At 42.9% G+C, this 18,533-nt stretch overlaps 2 protein-coding genes across 6 annotated transcripts in view; one reads left to right on the top strand and one right to left on the bottom strand.

Annotated features, from left to right (window-relative positions):
• LOC138442265 (rho GTPase-activating protein 20-like) overlaps positions 1-18,533 on the bottom strand; it is a 28,361-nt gene that overhangs the window by 6,886 nt on the left and 2,942 nt on the right. The window contains exons 1-6 of one of the 2 annotated variants that reach the window (XM_069593374.1): positions 10,884-10,976; positions 10,075-10,184; positions 9,378-9,564; positions 8,027-8,153; positions 2,293-2,462; positions 351-512 (exon numbers count right to left, since the gene is read on the bottom strand). In XM_069593374.1, coding sequence (XP_069449475.1) covers positions 351-512; positions 2,293-2,462; positions 8,027-8,153; positions 9,378-9,470 — 552 coding nt within the window. In that variant the 5' untranslated portion in view covers positions 9,471-9,564; positions 10,075-10,184; positions 10,884-10,976. Of the gene's footprint in view, positions 1-350; positions 513-2,292; positions 2,463-8,026; positions 8,154-9,377; positions 9,565-10,074; positions 10,185-10,883; positions 10,977-18,533 lie in introns of those variants that run through there. The other variant, XM_069593373.1, reaches the window with a different exon arrangement.
• The window catches only part of LOC138442264 (endogenous retrovirus group K member 9 Env polyprotein-like), a 30,189-nt gene that overhangs the window by 9,129 nt on the left and 2,527 nt on the right, over positions 1-18,533 (top strand). The window contains exons 1-2 of one of the 4 annotated variants that reach the window (XM_069593370.1): positions 13,059-13,119; positions 13,623-13,719. The exons of 1 other annotated variant lie outside the window; for it this stretch is intronic. Coding sequence is in view for 1 of the 3 variants with exons in the window: in XM_069593372.1 (XP_069449473.1) it covers positions 13,790-15,056 (1,267 nt within the window). In the remaining 2 variants the exon portion in view is untranslated. 2 more of the 4 variants (XM_069593372.1, XM_069593371.1) reach the window with 2 other exon arrangements.

Here is an 18,533-nt window from a genome sequence, read left to right as displayed (position 1 = left end):
AATTTTATTTTGGAAATGTTGCCTTCATTAGGAAGGTGATGAGGCAGTCATCCAAAGCAGGAAGCTTGTTTTGGTAAACGCTCAATGTGTAAGTGGGTATTTTGAAATTTATTCTTCTTCTTCATGGAGTGTTCAGGACCGAGATGTGCAATGAAAAAGGAAAATATCTAATGTATGGGGCTCATAACATTTGAGGTACCTTCCTTCACTTTTGACTTTGTGAAGTGTTTTCCACGTTTCAGATCCTTCCTCTCTTATGCCTATTATGCTTCTTGGGCATTCATAGTGAAGGACCAGTCATACAGCTTTACACTGACTCTGTGTGTGGACGATGCTCAAGCTTTCCTTACCTTTAAGACCGACGATACTACGAGAATGGATTCATCATCCAAGTTAACTTTGTGTCCAGCGTTTAGTTTCTCCTTCAGGGCTATTGCGGATTTTATACTGGCTGGTTTTCTGAAGATGCCTTCTGTGAACGGCCCTTTCTGATTGATAAAGGAAAGCATCTCCTATAGGGAAGGAAAGAGAAGAAAACTGTGGGACATTTCCTATCTAGAAGCCCAGAGCACAAGCTTGCTCCTGTTTTGACAGAGCTGTGGTAAATGAGGGTATAGTTCTAGAACAGCACCCAAGTCAATTTGAAATTTTTACTTCAGTGTCTGTAAATATATTTCCTACCCAACAATCGATTTGAGTCATACACTGAAACATTTTAAACACTTGTGTAGTCAGATTTTCTGTTTCAGTGAATTTACTGTATTAACTGTCTCTGCTTTGAGGCCTTTGAGGAGTCACCCTCTCCTCCTTCACCGCTGCTTTCTCATTATTCCCTATTATAGATGCTCTTCCCTGAGTGTGGAAATCTTTTTGCCATATTCATGCGCCATTTGTTTATTCCCCTTCCAGGGACTGTCCACCCCATTCATTCCTGTTTCCTGTATTCCCTCCCCTCAAACTCAGGCTTAATCAGGCTCCTCCTCCTCTGATCTCATTCCTTTCTCATCAGCCTTTCTAGTTCCTTTTCCTGTATTTTCATGTCCTCTGCTGTCTGCAAAGTTAGAGAGATAACAGATATTGGAGCCAGGTGTTTCAAGGATTGTGGAATCTGTTATGCTCCTCATCCACTGTGTGACTTTGGGCATAGCACATTCTTGGGTGAGGCTCTTTTGTTTTTCTTTTATGAAGTGAGGGTGGTGATAGTAATGGCTACTGCCTAAATTTTCTGTGAAAGCCCAAGGTCTGGGGTAGTAGCTAGCACATAACTGGTATGATAAATTTCTCCAAATATAGCATACAATTCCCTGCATCTAGTGTAGTGCTTGGAGAGAGAGTGGACAGTGAACAAGAGTTAATGCTTACACTTCAATACACTAGCTTGATATAGCACAGTCCAAACTCTGTGACTCTCTTTTGACACATTCTGGCAGGATCAAAAGATTCATCTTTGCCAGAGGATGCCTACTTTATGCTTAAACACTTGAGTTACATATCAAATCCGTGTGAGACATTTTGAGTCATAGGGCGTGCAGACTCAGCTGAAGGAGACTTGAGACTAGTGTGGACTTCAAGGGAGGAGACCAGGAGACAATGTGAGGATGAGGTGGACTCTCAGAGCTTCTTACACACAGAGTCTGAGGAAAGTTACAGGGCTCAACATAGCCTGGAGTTAAACTCCCCTCCAGGTCCTCCCCACCATTCTATGCAAAACCAAGAGCTCTCTCACCCAAAGAAAAAAATGGACATTGGGTTGATTACGCCCGGCTCCCACCCGGTCCCAGTCTCTGGCCGATCTCCAAAATTCCTTGCCCCAGCTGCTTAAGAGATAACTACTCTGAATAACCTTGCAGAAGAATGGGCGCCCTTAAGACAGTAGCTTTCCACATCCATGCCTATATAGACTTCCTCTTCTTGGGTAAGGGCAGCAGCTCCCTAATCTGACTGCTGCCCCGTCTCGCCTCGTTAAAGGTGATTTGTAAGGTGCCAGGTGTCATCGTTTTTCTCAGCCTCGCCTTCTCTAACAGCCTTACTTCAAAGAGCCCACGTTAACTGGTCTGAGCTGGTATAGATGGGTCTTTGTTGAAATCAGTGGAATGGATGAGAGTAACTTTTCATCTTGTATTTGCCTTCTGACGCTGCATTACCTAAATCAGATCTTTTTCTTTGAAATAACATTGTGAAACTTATCGGACAAAGCCAGACTTCTTCATGTGGAGTAGATTGGGAAGAGAACACTTGATCTCTGCGAACTCCCCTCCTCAGGAAGGTTACCAAAACCAAAAGAAGACCTACCAGAATTGGGGTGGGCAGGGTGTCATTATCACATACTTCCTCAAGAGCAACTCCAAAGAGCTGTTTTTGCTTTCTGGGTGGTAGAGGTGGGTGTTGGTTGTCCTCGCGAGTCCTGGAGCTACACCAAAAGGCCGAGTTTTTGACAGAACTCTTATTAACTGTCTTCTTGTCTGAATCAAATGTAGAAGAGAGATTTTCAGTAGTAGTAGTTTAGCTTACTTAGCCTATTTCCACCAGTTACATTCAGCAGCATGTTCATGGCAGAGGCTGAAAGAGAGAAACTGAACCATTTGTTATATAGAATTCCCCACACTCTGAAACAGGCTAATTGCATCCTTGTGGTGTTAACATGTTCTTCTTCCCCATATTCTGCAAACCTAGAGGCGTGATCAGACTCAGGGGTGATTCTCCCTGTGACAGTACTCCCCAGACAGTGCTATCTATTCCCTTTGCCCTGTGTCATGAGGCACTTAAGCTGTACTTATACAGGTTTCCTAATGGTAAGTATTATCAGACAGTTCTGGTATCAGATCTCATTTTAAAAGCAAAGTATTTAATATTCAAATTAATCCGCATTTGGTTATCATTTATTTTTGTAGTAATTTTCCTTCCTCAGTTCAATGACCTGTTTGGCTTTCTGAACACCAGTCATGCCCAATTTTCTCCCATCAAAAGAATCGCCTTTCATGAGACATCCTGCCTCATCCTGCTTTTCAGTCAGCCTCTGGACCTCTCCTCTGGGAGGCCACACACTTCAGTCAGCTCCAGGGATGACTTCCTGTCCTCAGGGTCTTGGGAAGTAGTCATTAAATGCAGACTACTTGGTAGGATTACAGTTGGCCATTTTTGTGTAACACCTTACTCAGCTAACCCAAAGATGAATTCTAACTACCACAGCCCCTGTCAAAGGAATGCAGATGAAGGGCTTTTCAAAGAAAGAGTGATCAGTAATGAGAAATGGAGTTCAGAGTTTCTCATGCCCAGCTAAGCATGTTTCCCTGGTATTTGCTCAATAAACCTGCTTAATATTTCCTTAAATAACCTGCTTAAATAACCAGCTAAAGAAGTCAACAGAGGAGCCAAGTTGTAGAAAAATCAACAGGAGAATGTAACCAAATATTTTAAAATGCCCATCCTCTTGTCTGTTCTGAGACATAGTGAGTACATCACCATGTCCTTTCAAGGGACTGAAGCACTGTGGTGCTGGGTGAGAGAACTAGAAGGCTCCTATTCTGCCTCTTAATTGGATAAGTTGCCTAAAATTCTTTGAGCTTCAGTTTGCTCAGACTTAACAGAAATGATGCTACTTACACCTCACTGGACTACAAAACATCATGTACTACTCATCACAAGACATGGCACATAGCAGCCTTAATAAAGGTAATTTCCGTCTTTCAAAGGGCCTAAGGCAGCCTAGACATCAGTCACCTCCCCCCAAGCAGACTCGACCCCCATTCTCCATTTGCTTTTGCAGCCTCCAGAAGGTGTACATTCCTAGAGGAATGCCATCATTTTGCCTTAGGCTCCTCCTGCCCTGCGATTCATACTGCCATCATTTTTAAAGGAGATAATGAAGACAGCAAATGCATTCTTAAATTCAGGAAGAGAATCTCCTAATTAATATGTGCAAATGTTTAAAAAAATACATGTTTATATGGGGTGAGTTGCTTTATGCACCCTGGTTTCCCTACTCTTAACCTGATTCTTTTATTTCTAAGCTACCCACAGGTATTCATATATTCCAAATGTATTCATGCATTGTTCAGCTTTAATAAGAATACTCTTAGGAAGAAAGCTCTATCAGTTGCTACAAAGGTGTATGTCCAGCTCGTCTATAAGCATAAATGCAAAGCAAAAGAGACATTAAGCCCTGTACTTTTATTTTCAGGTCTAGATGGACCATTCGTTATGTACATTGGTTGGTGTTAGATTTCTTGTTGGCTCTGTGACCAATAAAAATATATAGTATAACCATGAAAAGTATGGTGCTCAGTTGTTCAGTTGTGTCCAACTCTTGCGACCCCATAAATATAGCCTGTCAGGCTCCTGTCCGTGGATGTCCCAGATAATAAAACTGGAGTTGGTTGCCAGGGACTGTTAAACAGGTTAACTTTATATCCTCATCTTTCTTAAACAGTCCTCACAAGATTTAGGTTGGTGTTTCCTCATGCTCAAATTAGGGTTTGAACATTAAGAAGTGAAATTTTGAAATGTTGTGGGTGTAGAATAACAACTATAAGGAGAAAAATACTTTCAGTAGTAATTCTGTTCTGGCCCGAATACTTCCAAAATTAGTAGGACGTTTTATTCAGATAAAGAAATGTCCATGGGACAATATTGGTGTGGTAGCAGGGATCATTGCAGAGGAAAGATTTTAAAGCAAACAAACAGACATATAAACATTCAGTCCAGTTCCATTTGCAACCTGGGTCTGAAGAGGATGGAAAGTGAGCTTGCTGTGGAGGTAGAATCCAGAGTTCAAGTCTCAGGGGCTGTCCTAAGATGGCGGAGGGAATAGGATGGAAAGATCACTTTCTCCCCACAACTTAATGGAATGAACTTTTGAGCCTGAGCAAATTCCACAAAACAACTTCTGAATGCTGGCAGAGGACATCAGGCACCCAGAAAGGCAGCCCATTATCTTCGAAAGGAGGTAAGAAAAAATATAAAAGGTAAAAAGAGAGACAAAAGACGTAGGGACAGAGATCTGTCCCAGGAAGGGAGTCTTAAAAGAGGAGAAGTTTCCAAACACCAGGAAACACTCTCACTGGCAGATCAGTGGGGAGTTTTGGAATCTCCGAGGGCAACGTAACAGGGAGGAATGCTAAATAAATAAACAAAACCCACCACTTAGGTGCCTAACAGCAACTTCCAGCAGAGAAGTAGTCCAGACATTCACATTTGCCACCAGCAAGCAGGGGGCTGAACAGGGAGGTGTGGGCTGCATTGTAGGCACCTGGCCTGAATGCCCTGAGGGCAATCTGACCCAAACTGTGGGATAGCCAGACAGAAAGTAAAAAGAGAGAGAGAACTATCCTGGGAAAAGCCCTATTATCCTGGGAAAAGCCCTAACCTAAGGCACTTCCTGGCCCCCTCAAAGAACATAGGACTGAGCACAGGAGTGCTAGCTGGCTGTGCACTGCCTGGAGACAGGGAGGCAGGCGGGGACAGCCAGAGCCAGAAAGGGGCAATCTCAGCCCCAGAGGAGCATCCTCTACAAAACTGCAAGCAGGCTCCCATTTGCCTACCAAGACTTCTTGGAATTCTGGGTGGTTGACATCCGCCGAGAGCGTCGCAACAGGGGTCAGCTCCCCAGAAGAGACACATGGCATACCTGAGACGGGCACACCTGCTGCCACCCAGGAAACCGAGCGGCTGGGATGGAGGACGTGATAAGACGCACCACACCTGGGGGTGACTCTGCCCGCCAACCGCCTAAGCTGCTCGGACCGGGGAAGGGCACAAGTATTAAGTCCAACCGAGTCTGAGCCTTTGAGGACTGCCTGAGAACCAACCTGAACCTGAGTGGCTTAGACCTGGGAAGTGCACGCAATCCAGGGCCCACCTCAGACAGTTCCAGGCAGAGCAACCTGGAGCCTGAGCAGTGTAGACTGAGAAAGCACACACACCGTGAGCGGGGGCAAACCCAGTGCGGCCGGGACCTGGTGAGCATACGCCAGTGATATAGGTTTGCAGTGTTCCAACCTGCCCACAGCACGACTGAATCAGTTAGCCTAAATGAGTGACCACCTTCGATCCCCTATGTCAGGGCGGAAATTAGACACTGAAGAGACCAGCAAACAGAAGAAGCTAAAATAAACACCGGGAACCACTCTGCAAATGACAGGTGCAACGGATTCAAACCTTGTAGTTAGCACTGACTACATTGGAAGGAGCCTATAGATCTTGAGAAGTATAAGCTGGATCTAGGAGCTATCTGAAACCGAACTAACCCCACACTGCCCACAACAGCTCCAGAAAAATTCCTAGATATATTTTTACTATTATCATTTAAAAATTTTCTTTAAATTTTTAAGTCCTCTATTACTCCTTTAATTTTCATTTTTATAATCTACTATTACCTTGCAAAAAAAAGTCCCTATTTTAAAAGTAAACTTCATATATATATTTTATCATATATTGTGACTTTTTAAAAAATATTGTATTTTGGGGAGTGTCACGTTAACTCTAGACTTTTAATCTGTGCTTTTTGGTATTTGTTACCAATTTTGTACCTTTAGGAACCCAATCTTCTCTACCCATTTTTAGTTGGGAAGTGTGATTACTGGCTTAATGGCTCTCTCCCTCTTTTGACTCTCCTTTTTCTCCACCAGGTAACTTCTATCTCCACTTCAGCCTTCTCTTCCCTACCCAACTCTGTGAATCTCTTTGTGTGTTCCGGGCTGTGGAGAACACTTAGGGAACTGATTACTGGCTGGATCTGGTCTCTCTCCTTTTGAATCCCTCTTTTCTCCTCCCGGTCACCTCCGCCTCCTTCCTCCTTCTTCTCTTCTCTGTTTAACTACTGCATGAACCTCTCTGAGGGGTCCAGACCGAGGAGAGCACACAGGGAATTGACTACTGGCTAGCTTGCTCTCTCCCCTTTTGATTCCCCCTCTTCTTCACCTGGTCAACTCTATCATCTACCCTTCTCCCTCTCTCCGTCTCTCTGTGAACCTCTCCGGGTGTCCCTCACTGTGGAGAAGCTTTTCATCATTAACCTAGATGTTTTATCATTGGTGCTGTACAGATAGAGAAGTCTCGAGGCTACTGTAAGAATAAGACTGAAAACCAGAGGCAGGAGGCTTAAGTCCAAATCCTGAGAACACCAGAGAACTCCTGACTCCAGGGAACATTAATGGATAAGAGCTCATCCAAAAGCCTCCGTACCTACACTGAAACCAAGCACCACCCAAGAGCTAACAAGTTCCAGAGCAAGACATACCACACAACTTCTCTAGCAATGCAGGAACATAGCCCCGAGCATCAATATGCAGGCTGCCCTAAGTCACACCAAACCCACAGTCATCTCAAAACTCACTACTGGACACTTCATTCCACTCCAGAGAGAAATCCAGCCCCACCCACCAGAACATGGACGCAAGCTTCCCTAACCAGGAAACCTTGAGAAGCCGCCTGCAAAACCCCAGCCACAGTGAGGAACCTCCACAATAAAGAGGAACCACAAGCTGCCAGAATACAGAAAGGCCACCCCAAACACAACAATCTCACTGTAGCTGAAGCTGAAACTCCACTGTTTTGGCCACCTGATGTGAAGAACTGACTCTTTGGAAAAGACTCTGATGCTGGGAAAGATTGAAGGCAGGAGGAGAAGGGGACGAGAGAGGATGAGATGGTTGGATGGCATCACCGATTCGATGGACATGAGTTTGAGTAAGCTCCGGGAGTTGGTGATGCACAGGGAGGCCTGGCACGCTGCAGTCCTCGACCCCAAGGACTCGGGGGCACTGTAGTCCTTGGGGTCACAAAGAGTCGGACACGACTGAGCAACTGAACTCAACTGAACCGTGATGTCTCCTAAAGCTGTACTAGTTGCTTCTTGAAATCAGAACAGTGTTATTCTTTCTTTGATCTCACAAGTGGGAAACTTCCCATGTCTTAGAGCTGATGGAAATTATTGCCCTTACAATGTGATTTGGGCTCTAGGATCTCCCATGGAGCCCTGGCAGCCTTGCTGTCTTTTGCATGAAAGCCAGTTACATTATTCACCTACCTGAAATCTCACTGTTATCAGTGATATCACTGTTATCACAACTCACTGAGTTCTCTCCAAAGAGAGAAGTGATATCTTCTCCAAATATCTTGAGACAGTTTTCAATGAGGAATTGTATCACAGAAACCTGTAACACAATGGGGCAAAAAAAATGGTGTATTACTGTATGTATGGTGTAATAGTAAATCACACTTCATAGATGAACCTGGGCTCTAACACAAAATCCAAAAGAGGTATGAAAATAATTCAGACTTGATTAAATATATGTATATATGGACACATATATATATATAATATATATGTATCAGTTTTTTCTTAGAAATAACTGATACTTTCAAGAGTACTTTGGGCACAAGTATTAAAATTGTTTTAATCGGTGGGCTAAAGTTATAATATGTGGGCTGGTTTAATAGCTAAAATTTTGTAATGATGGTTACATGCTTAAAACTAGGATGATTTGTAAGTAGCCCACATAGGATGTTTGGGACAAAAATGTATATTGTCGTATTAAGTTTTAGTTTTATTAAAATCTTTCTAGTTTTAATGATATAGTATTTATATATAGCATCTTACTAAAACTTATTAAGTATCAAATACAGCAGAAATGGTGAAATTCACTTCAGTGAAGAAATATCTGAAAGTTAGGTAGCAGAGGTTTCTCTGTGAGGTGGGGGGCGGGAGGGAGGTTGTGAAGGAAGAAAGCATCTGGAGAGAAAACATGTCTGTCTGTCTGTCTATCTACCTTGCCTTGCCTCCCACTTGCTGTCTAGGGGAGCTTGGAGAAGAGCTGTGATCTTATTAGGCATGTTATGGCTCTGTTAGGATGTTCTGAAATATTTTACTAGCTTGCTCATCCTCTAGCGGAGACACAATAGAAGCCAAGTATTTTCCTGAATCAGCCACAACTGGCAGAGTGCGGCCAGCGTGTGTGGAGCCTCGGGTGCTTGTATGGCCCAGGCCGCCTAAGATGTGCCGACAGGGACCAGATGTATTGGGTCTGTCATCGTTGTGTAATGATGAGCTCCCAGTTTGGAGGCTCTTACACCCTCAGTGATGAGGCTGAGAGTTGAACCTTGGCTCTCCGGTTCCAAAGCCAGGTTCTTTTCTATCATATCGTCCTACTCTTACCTCTCTGTTGTTTAATCCCTTGGATGGCAAGGGAGAAGTGACTCAGCTGTTCTCAGTTAAAATACACCTTCCCATGCCCAACCAGAGTAGGACTCTGCCACTCCAAGGCGGTGTAATTAAAATGTGCACTTTAAAACACGGATTCACCAGCGTTAATACCATAGACTTCAGGTTCAAAATGGGGACTCTGCCCCACAAGGCATAAAATGAGAGATCTTGTTACCTTTTTGCTGACGTTTTCAAATGCTGAGCTGCCAGAATTAAGCAGACAAAGGATGCTTGGGGTGAGATACAAGGATAAATCATGAGCTGTCATCTGACTGGATGAGGAATGTTGCTCAATGTTGTGTAACACTCCAAAAAGGTGTCGCAAAAAAACTACATTGGCTTTCGGTAGCTGGTCTACAAGCCTAATGACAGAAAAAGCACTTATGAATAAAGCGAGTCATTTTGCTTAGTAAGTGGAAATACAGAGAACACAGTACTTCTTTTCCTACCAGGTACACAGTCCATTCTCACAGTGCCAGGCATGAATGCATACAATAATGTTTCACTGATTTTAATTCCTGAACCAGATAAGCCCTACTCTGGTTAGTTATGTGTTTGTATTTAAGATCATACCCTTGGCGGATTGGTTCTTTATCATCACTTTCTACGCCAGTGGATTTCATCTCCAACAGTTTCATGTATTCAGAAGGTGTAAAATGGTCAAGCATTCCATGTTAATAAGATTAGGAGAAAAACACAGTGTCGCCAATAAGGCCTGCATCTCTCTTCAAACTGGCTTCCAGGGGTATCAAGTGAAAGCACTTGATACTGCTCATTATTTCAGAGGACACAGCTGTAAACTATAAGCTGATATTTTCCTAAGAGTATGTTGGTTGTATTTTCTCAGAGTTGAGTAATTATTGCATCATTACCTCTGGGTCGCAGTTATTTTCTCCTCCTCATTCCCTTGATCAATAACATCAAGCCATTTATCGTAGAGACGGGCTGAAAAGATGCTCCCTTGGATATTTCGAAGAAAATCCTTATGTAGATCAGAAAAATATGTTTTATTCTTATGATAAATTCAATGGAGAAATTGCAAAGAAAATATTTAGTTGAAAAATTCAATTCAGTCCGCAATTCCATCACAGCCACACAGACTGATTCACACGGAGCTTGACTGTGACTCTCCACAGCCTTGCACACTCCGAGTACTGGTTGGATTTTCCCCAGCTAAAATTAGAAGCCTAAAAGTAGAGTCTAGGCTGTGGTGAGAATGAGGCTAAAGCTCCTTCTATCACCTGGAGCTTACTCTTTGTGTACATGTTAACACAATAGTACAAACTGGCAAGGTCTGGTGATAACTCACCCGAAATCCTATTCGTTTCCTGAAAAGAAATGCACATACCCATTTTGTTTGTTTACTTCAGACACAGTGCTTGCTCTGAATTCAAGAAAGAGAAGTTCTGAAATAAAACAAGACTACACCCCTACATGCTCTTATACACATATTAAGAGAAACCGGAGGTATGTGTGCTCTTTGGGAAAAAGCTAGTATGGAAATCGCTTCGATCTTTTTCTTAAAAAAAAAAAAAAACATATAAAAGTTCAGTTCTACAGAGTTTTAAGCAGCAGGTGTTAGTAATAAACCAAAAGCCCCAATGGGTAAACTACACGTTACCCTTACAACTCTTTGAATGGAATATATCCTCCCCAAAGAGGAAGCTGAAAATTTACATACATGGCAACTTCACACCTGTGGGATAGAATCTGCAAATGTAAGCTTCCTAAGTGGAGGCCTGGAAAGTTTATCCTGGTGACCAAGTCTTAATATGATAGAATGGGGCCTATGAAAATGGATGAAGTTGTAAACTGTTGTGCAAGCCTGAGGGGAAATGATTGCATTGCCTTGCCAGTTTCAAAGGCACAACTTGCTTCCACTGGTCTTAATATACAGCCTGACTTCTCTGAAGAGTATCTGCTTCAGGCAGTGTTTCTGCGGCAACTGTCATGATTATAATCCCGTCAGTGTTCACTTGTTTCAGTACTTACTGAGCTGCTGTTTCTGTCCGGCATTCCTTTGAGTACTGAGGATAGAGTATGAAGATAACGTACAGAGTCTCAGTCCTCTCATACTTTTTCTTGTGATTGGTATACAGTACCCAATCATGGTCATTAGGTTTTCTCTATGCTTCTTATGGAGTGTCCACAGTGTATTGGGAGGGAGGAAGCACTCCATTTCAGTTCAGCCGTTCAGTCCTGTCCTACTCTTTGCGACCCCATGCACTGCACACCAGGCTTTCCTGTCCATCACCAACACCTGGGTCTTGTTCAGATTCATGTCCATCGAGTTGGTGATGCCATTCAACCATCTCATCTGGCTTTGGCTTCTGGGAGTCTGGGGGTGTGCAGCAGGCCCTTTGTGCTTAAGCCAGGACATGACTCATACAGAATATGCCGTGGCTATTTGCTATTGGCCCTCTGTTTATAGATAGTTTAATGGAAAACTCAATGTGGTTCTGATGATATTCACTTCTAATTCAGAGCAACTCTGTGGTTGCTTGGACATATGGTATTCTCAAGGCCGAAGGTGCAAAGTTTGATTCCCCACCAAGATCAATCAACTTTAGGAAGAGAAAGCTTTGAGATTGTCTAAGACCTGTACGCTTATAGCATGGAAACAGGCAAGAGCCTAGTAACACCTGCTCACAAATCAAATCAGTTCCAAGTGTGCACCTTATACAGGGTAGCACTCTACTTGCTATTTGCATCCCTAGTGTGTATTATGATGATGCAAGTGTACTAGGGCTCACCTCTAAGTCATATCTGTACTGTTGCTATTATCATACAATCGAACATTAACAGGGGACAAGGAAACACCACATGTTATTTAGTTTCTAACATAATTTTGAACCTGTTTATAGTTATTACTACATCAATATATTTTTGTTCATAGCTGCTAACAGATTCAAAGATGGATTGATTAATTTTTTTTTCTGTTCTGTTATCGCCCTGGTAGAAATTTAACTACACGCTTGTGATTTAGCTGTATCATTTCAACCTCAGTCTATTTTTTGTATAAATCGATGGAACTTTTCCAAATTCTAAACTGATTTTGACTGTTGGACTCACTTTAAAAATTAGATTTATAAGATGGGGCATATAGTAAAACTGGTTACCATGTAACTGTAACCTTGGGCGGTGGATAAAACGTACAGATATTAACAAAGGTTGTTAAAGATGGGAAGGGAGAGAAAAGGAGGAAAATGGGGAACAAATGGTGGAGTCATCCCTACACTAATTTTAAAGTAAAAACCATTGAGAGACAGGGGAAGGAAGGATGATGAAGTGATCAGAGATTTTCGAAGTGATCAGAGCATTGTTTGGTTCATTGTAAGAGAAATGGGCTTCCAAGGTGGGGCTAGTGGTAAAGAACCTGCCTGCCAATGCAGGAGATGCAAGAGAGGCAGGTTCGATCCCTGGCAGGAAGATCCCCTGGAGTCGAGCATGGCAACCCACTCTAGGATTCTTGCCTGGAGGGTTGCATGGACAGAGGAGTCTGCTGGGCTACAGTCAATGGGATCACAGAGAGTCGGATGCGACTAGGCGACTAACACACACACTCATGAGTTTACCATAGTGAGTAAACATCTGTCTTGCATCCATGCTCACTTGCCACAGCCGTGTCCAGTTCTGGGCCCCCTCATAAACTATAACCTGCCAGACTCCTCCGTCCATACGACTGGAGTCGTATGCCAGTCCCTGTTCCAGGGGATCCTTCCAACCCAGGGATCAAACCCAGGTTTCTTGCATCGCAGGCAGATTCTTCACTGTCTGAGCCACCTGGAAGTTACTTCTGTTAACTGTTTCCAAAAGCTTAATATGAATTTTATTTTGGAAATGTTGCCTTCATTAGGAAGCTGATGAGGAAGTCATCCAAAGCTGGAAGCTTGTTTGGTAAACGATCAACGTGGTAGGCGGGTATTTTGAAATTTATTCTTCTTCTTCATGGGGTGTTCAGGAGCCAAGATGTGCAATGAAAAAGGAATATATCTAATGTATGGGGCTTGCGGGGGACGACCCGTGAAGGGTTGAGTCTTGGGAGCTCCCTGGCAGGTATGCCGGGCCCTAGGACACGTGCCTAAGCTCCCTGTCCCGCCACCCTCAAGAGTTTTTATAACCCTTAAGGCTCCAAGATGTTTGGTTTCGGCAACATTTCATAGAAGATAGATTATCTTATTGTGTATATTTCATAGAAGATAGATATTCTGATTGTGTTCTGTATACAATGGTAAGGGTCTGGTGATTGTATCCTGAGATTAAAAAACAACCTTGTGAGTGCCTTAAGTCACGTACTTTACCCTATATATACCGCAGCACAATAAAGCAAGGTATCAGCCATTTGGGGCTGATCCTCTCAACCCCATCTTTTGTCTCTCTGATTTTCTTAGCGGGGACGCTCCGTTCTCTCCCTGTGCAGGTGCGACTCTTGCTTGTGCTGGCCGCGGCAGGTGGCGCCCAACGTGGGGCTCGAGCTCGACAGTTCTCCTCGCCACTACTCTTATTGATTGAAAAGAGTGAGTATATGAGTACACAAGTGAATTAAATTGAGGAGGAGTAGTAAGGTATATAGTTGAGAGTATAAATATGGGACAGACGCATAGTCGCCAGTTGTTTGTGCATATGTTATCTGTAATGTTAAAACATAGGGGAATTACTGTTTCTAAACCTAAATTAATCAATTTTCTTTCATTCATCGAGGAAGTTTGCCCTTGGTTCCCCAGAGAAGGTACAGTAAATTTAGAGACATGGAAGAAGGTAGGGGAACAAATTCGGACTCATTATACGTTACATGGCCCTGAAAAAATCCCTGTCGAAACTTTATCCTTTTGGACACTAATTCGTGACTGCCTGGACTTTGATAATGATGAATTAAAACGTTTAGGAAATTTATTAAAACAGGAAGAAGATCCTCTCCATGTTCCTGATTCGGAACCCAGATATGCTGTTCCCGAGGGGGTTAAAAGCGACCCTCCGTTTTCTAACTTATTGCGTCCTTCGGATAATGATGATTTACTTTCATCCACAGATGAGGCAGAATTAGACGAAGAAGCTGCTAAATACCATCAAGAAGATTGGGGTTTTTTAGCACAAGAAAAAGGGGCGTTAACATCTAAAGATGAATTGGTTGAATGTTTTAAAAACCTCACTATTGCTTTACAGAACGCAGGAATCAAGCTTCCTAGTAACAATGCCAAATCTCCTTCTGCTCCGCCTCTTCCCCCTGCTTATGCTCCTTCTGTTGTGGCTGGTCTCGATCCCCCTCCAGGGCCCCCTCCACCGTCTGAGAACATGTCTCCGCTGCAAAAGGCATTGAGACAGGCACAGCGACTTGGTGAGGTTGTCTCTGATTTTTCTCTTGCTTTTCCTGTCTTTGAAAATAACAACCAGCGTTATTATGAATCACTGCCTTTTAAACAACTGAAAGAGTTAAAGATTGCTTGCTCACAATATGGTCCTACCGCTCCATTCACCATTGCTATGATAGAAAATTTGGGTACTCAAGCTTTACCTCCAAATGATTGGAAGCAGACAGCTAGGGCATGTCTCTCAGGGGGAGATTATTTATTATGGAAATCTGAATTTTTTGAACAGTGTGCTCGTATAGCTGATGTTAACCGACAGCAAGGTATACAGACCTCCTATGAAATGTTGATTGGTGAAGGCCCTTACCAGGCTACTGATACTCAACTTAATTTCTTACCTGGTGCATATGCACAAATATCAAATGCGGCTCGGCAGGCATGGAAAAAACTTCCTAGCTCCAGTACTAAGACAGAGGATCTTTCAAAAGTCCGGCAGGGACCTGATGAGCCTTACCAGGACTTCGTGGCACGACTTTTAGATACTATAGGTAAGATAATGTCAGATGAAAAGGCTGGGATGGTATTGGCAAAACAATTGGCTTTTGAAAACGCTAACTCTGCTTGTCAAGCTGCTTTAAGACCTTATCGAAAAAAAGGAGATCTGTCTGATTTTATTCGCATTTGTGCTGACATTGGACCCTCCTACATGCAAGGCATTGCTATGGCAGCAGCATTACAAGGAAAAAGCATAAAAGAGGTACTTTTTCAGCAGCAAGCCCGGAACAAGAAAGGACTTCAAAAGTCAGGTAATTCGGGTTGCTTTGTTTGTGGTCAGCCTGGCCATCGGGCTGCAGTGTGCCCTCAAAAACAACAAAGCCCTGTTAACACTCCTAATTTGTGCCCACGCTGTAAAAAAGGAAAGCATTGGGCGCGGGATTGCCATTCCAAAACGGATGTTCAAGGTAATCCTTTGCCCCCGGTTTCGGGAAACTGGGTGAGGGGCCAGCCCCTGGCCCCGAAACAATGTTATGGGGCAACACTGCAGGTTCCAAAAGGACCATTGCAGACCTCTGTCGAGCCACAAGAGGCAGCGCGGGATTGGACCTCTGTGCCACCTCCTACACAGTATTAACTCCCGAGATGGGGGTCCAAACCCTTGCCACAGGAGTGTTTGGGCCTTTACCTCCAGGGACAGCTGGACTGCTTTTAGGGCGCAGCAGTGCGTCTTTAAAAGGAATACTTATTCATCCTGGTGTGATTGACTCTGATTATACAGGAGAGATAAAAATATTAGCCTCCGCTCCTAACAAAATTATTGTGATCAATGCAGGACAGCGTATAGCTCAACTTCTTTTAGTTCCATTAGTCATACAAGGAAAAACAATTAACCGAGACCGTCAAGATAAAGGTTTCGGGTCCTCTGACGCCTTTTGGGTGCAAAATGTTACCGAGGCACGACCAGAACTTGAGCTACGCATTGATGGTAAGCTTTTCCGCGGAGTGCTTGATACAGGGGCCGATATTAGTGTTATTTCTGATAAATATTGGCCTACTACATGGCCAAAACAGATGGCTATTTCCACTCTCCAGGGTATTGGCCAAACTACCAATCCAGAACAAAGTTCGTCCCTTCTTACTTGGACGGATAAGGACGGACATACAGGCCAATTTAAACCTTATATTCTGCCCTATCTTCCAGTTAATCTATGGGGGCGTGATATATTAAGCAAAATGGGTGTTTATTTATATAGTCCTTCACCCACTGTGACAGATTTGATGTTAGATCAGGGCTTACTTCCAAATCAAGGTTTAGGTAAACAACATCAAGGCATCATTTTGCCCCTTGATTTAAAATCTAATCAAGACCGAAAAGGCTTGGGGTGTTTTCCCTAGGGACCTCTGATTCTCCTGTGACACATGCCGATCCTATTGATTGGAAATCTGAGGAACCGGTATGGGTCGATCAGTGGCCCCTAACACAGGAAAAACTTTCTGCCGCACAACAGCTGGTGCAGGAACAGCTGAGACTTGGGCATATTGAACCCTCTACCTCTGCTTGGAATTCCCCAATTTTTGTTATTAAAAAGAAGTCTGGGAAATGGAGATTGCTACAAGATCTTCGTAAGGTAAATGAAACAATGATGCATATGGGAGCCCTACAACCTGGGTTGCCCACTCCTTCTGCTATACCTGATAAATCCTATATCATTGTTATAGATTTAAAAGATTGTTTTTACACTATTCCTCTTGCACCTCAAGATTGCAAAAGATTTGCTTTCAGTTTACCCTCTGTTAATTTTAAAGAGCCTATGCAACGCTATCAATGGAGAGTTCTCCCGCAAGGAATGACTAATAGCCCTACGCTGTGCCAAAAATTTGTTGCTACAGCAATAGCTCCGGTTCGTCAACGTTTTCCTCAGCTATATTTGGTTCATTATATGGATGACATATTACTAGCTCATGCTGACGAACATCTATTGTATCAAGCTTTTTCGATTCTAAAACAACATTTAAGCCTTAATGGTCTTGTTATTGCTGATGAAAAAATTCAGACTCATTTTCCTTATAATTATTTGGGTTTCTCCTTATATCCTCGCGTTTATAATACCCAATTAGTAAAATTACAGACTGACCATTTAAAAACTCTAAATGACTTTCAAAAACTTTTAGGAGACATTAATTGGATACGTCCTTATTTAAAATTACCCACTTATACCTTGCAGCCATTATTTGACATCCTTAAAGGTGACTCTGATCCTGCGTCACCCCGAACACTTTCTTTAGAAGGACGAACAGCTTTACAATCAATAGAAGAAGCTATTAGACAACAACAGATTACTTATTGTGATTACCAACAATCATGGGGTTTGTATATACTTCCTACCCCCCGAGCACCCACAGGGGTTCTCTATCAAGATAAACCTTTGCGATGGATATATTTGTCTGCTACTCCAACTAAACATCTGCTCCCTTACTATGAACTTGTTGCAAAAATTGTAGCAAAGGGACGTCACGAGGCCATCCAATATTTTGGTATGGAACCCCCCTTCATTTGTGTTCCTTATGCTTTAGAACAACAAGATTGGCTTTTTCAATTTTCAGATAATTGGTCTATAGCTTTTGCAAATTACCCGGGACGGATTACTCATCATTACCCTTCTGATAAATTGTTACAATTTGCTAGCTCTCATGCCTTTATTTTTCCAAAAATAGTTCGCCGACAACCTATTCCCGAAGCGACACTTATATTTACAGATGGATCTTCTAATGGAACTGCAGCTTTAATCATTAACCATCAAACCTATTACGCACAAACCAGTTTTTCTTCTGCTCAAGTTGTGGAATTATTTGCAGTCCACCAAGCGTTGCTAACTGTACCTACTTCCTTCAATTTATTTACAGACAGCTCCTATGTGGTCGGTGCCTTACAGATGATTGAAACTGTTCCAATTATCGGCACCACCTCTCCTGAAGTTCTTAACTTATTTACATTGATTCAACAGGTTCTCCATTGCCGCCAACACCCCTGTTTCTTTGGACATATTCGTGCACATTCCACCCTTCCTGGTGCCCTGGTACAAGGCAATCACACTGCGGACGTTCTTACTAAACAAGTGTTTTTTCAATCAGCTATTGATGCAGCCCGAAAGTCCCATGATTTACATCACCAAAATAGTCATTCTTTACGGTTGCAATTTAAAATTTCCCGTGAAGCTGCACGGCAAATTGTTAAATCTTGCTCTACTTGTCCTCAATTCTTTGTTCTTCCTCAATATGGTGTCAACCCTCGAGGTTTACGCCCTAATCACCTCTGGCAAACAGATGTTACTCACATTCCTCAATTTGGGCGTCTTAAATATGTTCATGTCTCTATTGACACTTTTTCCAATTTTCTCATGGCCTCCCTTCACACTGGAGAATCGACACGTCACTGTATTCAACATTTGCTGTTTTGCTTTTCTACTTCAGGAATCCCACAAACCCTTAAAACAGATAATGGACCTGGTTATACTAGCCGTTCTTTT

The sequence above is a fragment of the Ovis canadensis genome, chromosome 6 (assembly GCF_042477335.2).
Source record: "Ovis canadensis isolate MfBH-ARS-UI-01 breed Bighorn chromosome 6, ARS-UI_OviCan_v2, whole genome shotgun sequence".
In the NCBI taxonomy this organism is placed as follows: domain Eukaryota; kingdom Metazoa; phylum Chordata; class Mammalia; order Artiodactyla; family Bovidae; genus Ovis; species Ovis canadensis.
This window is presented reverse-complemented; position numbering and strand designations above follow the sequence as displayed.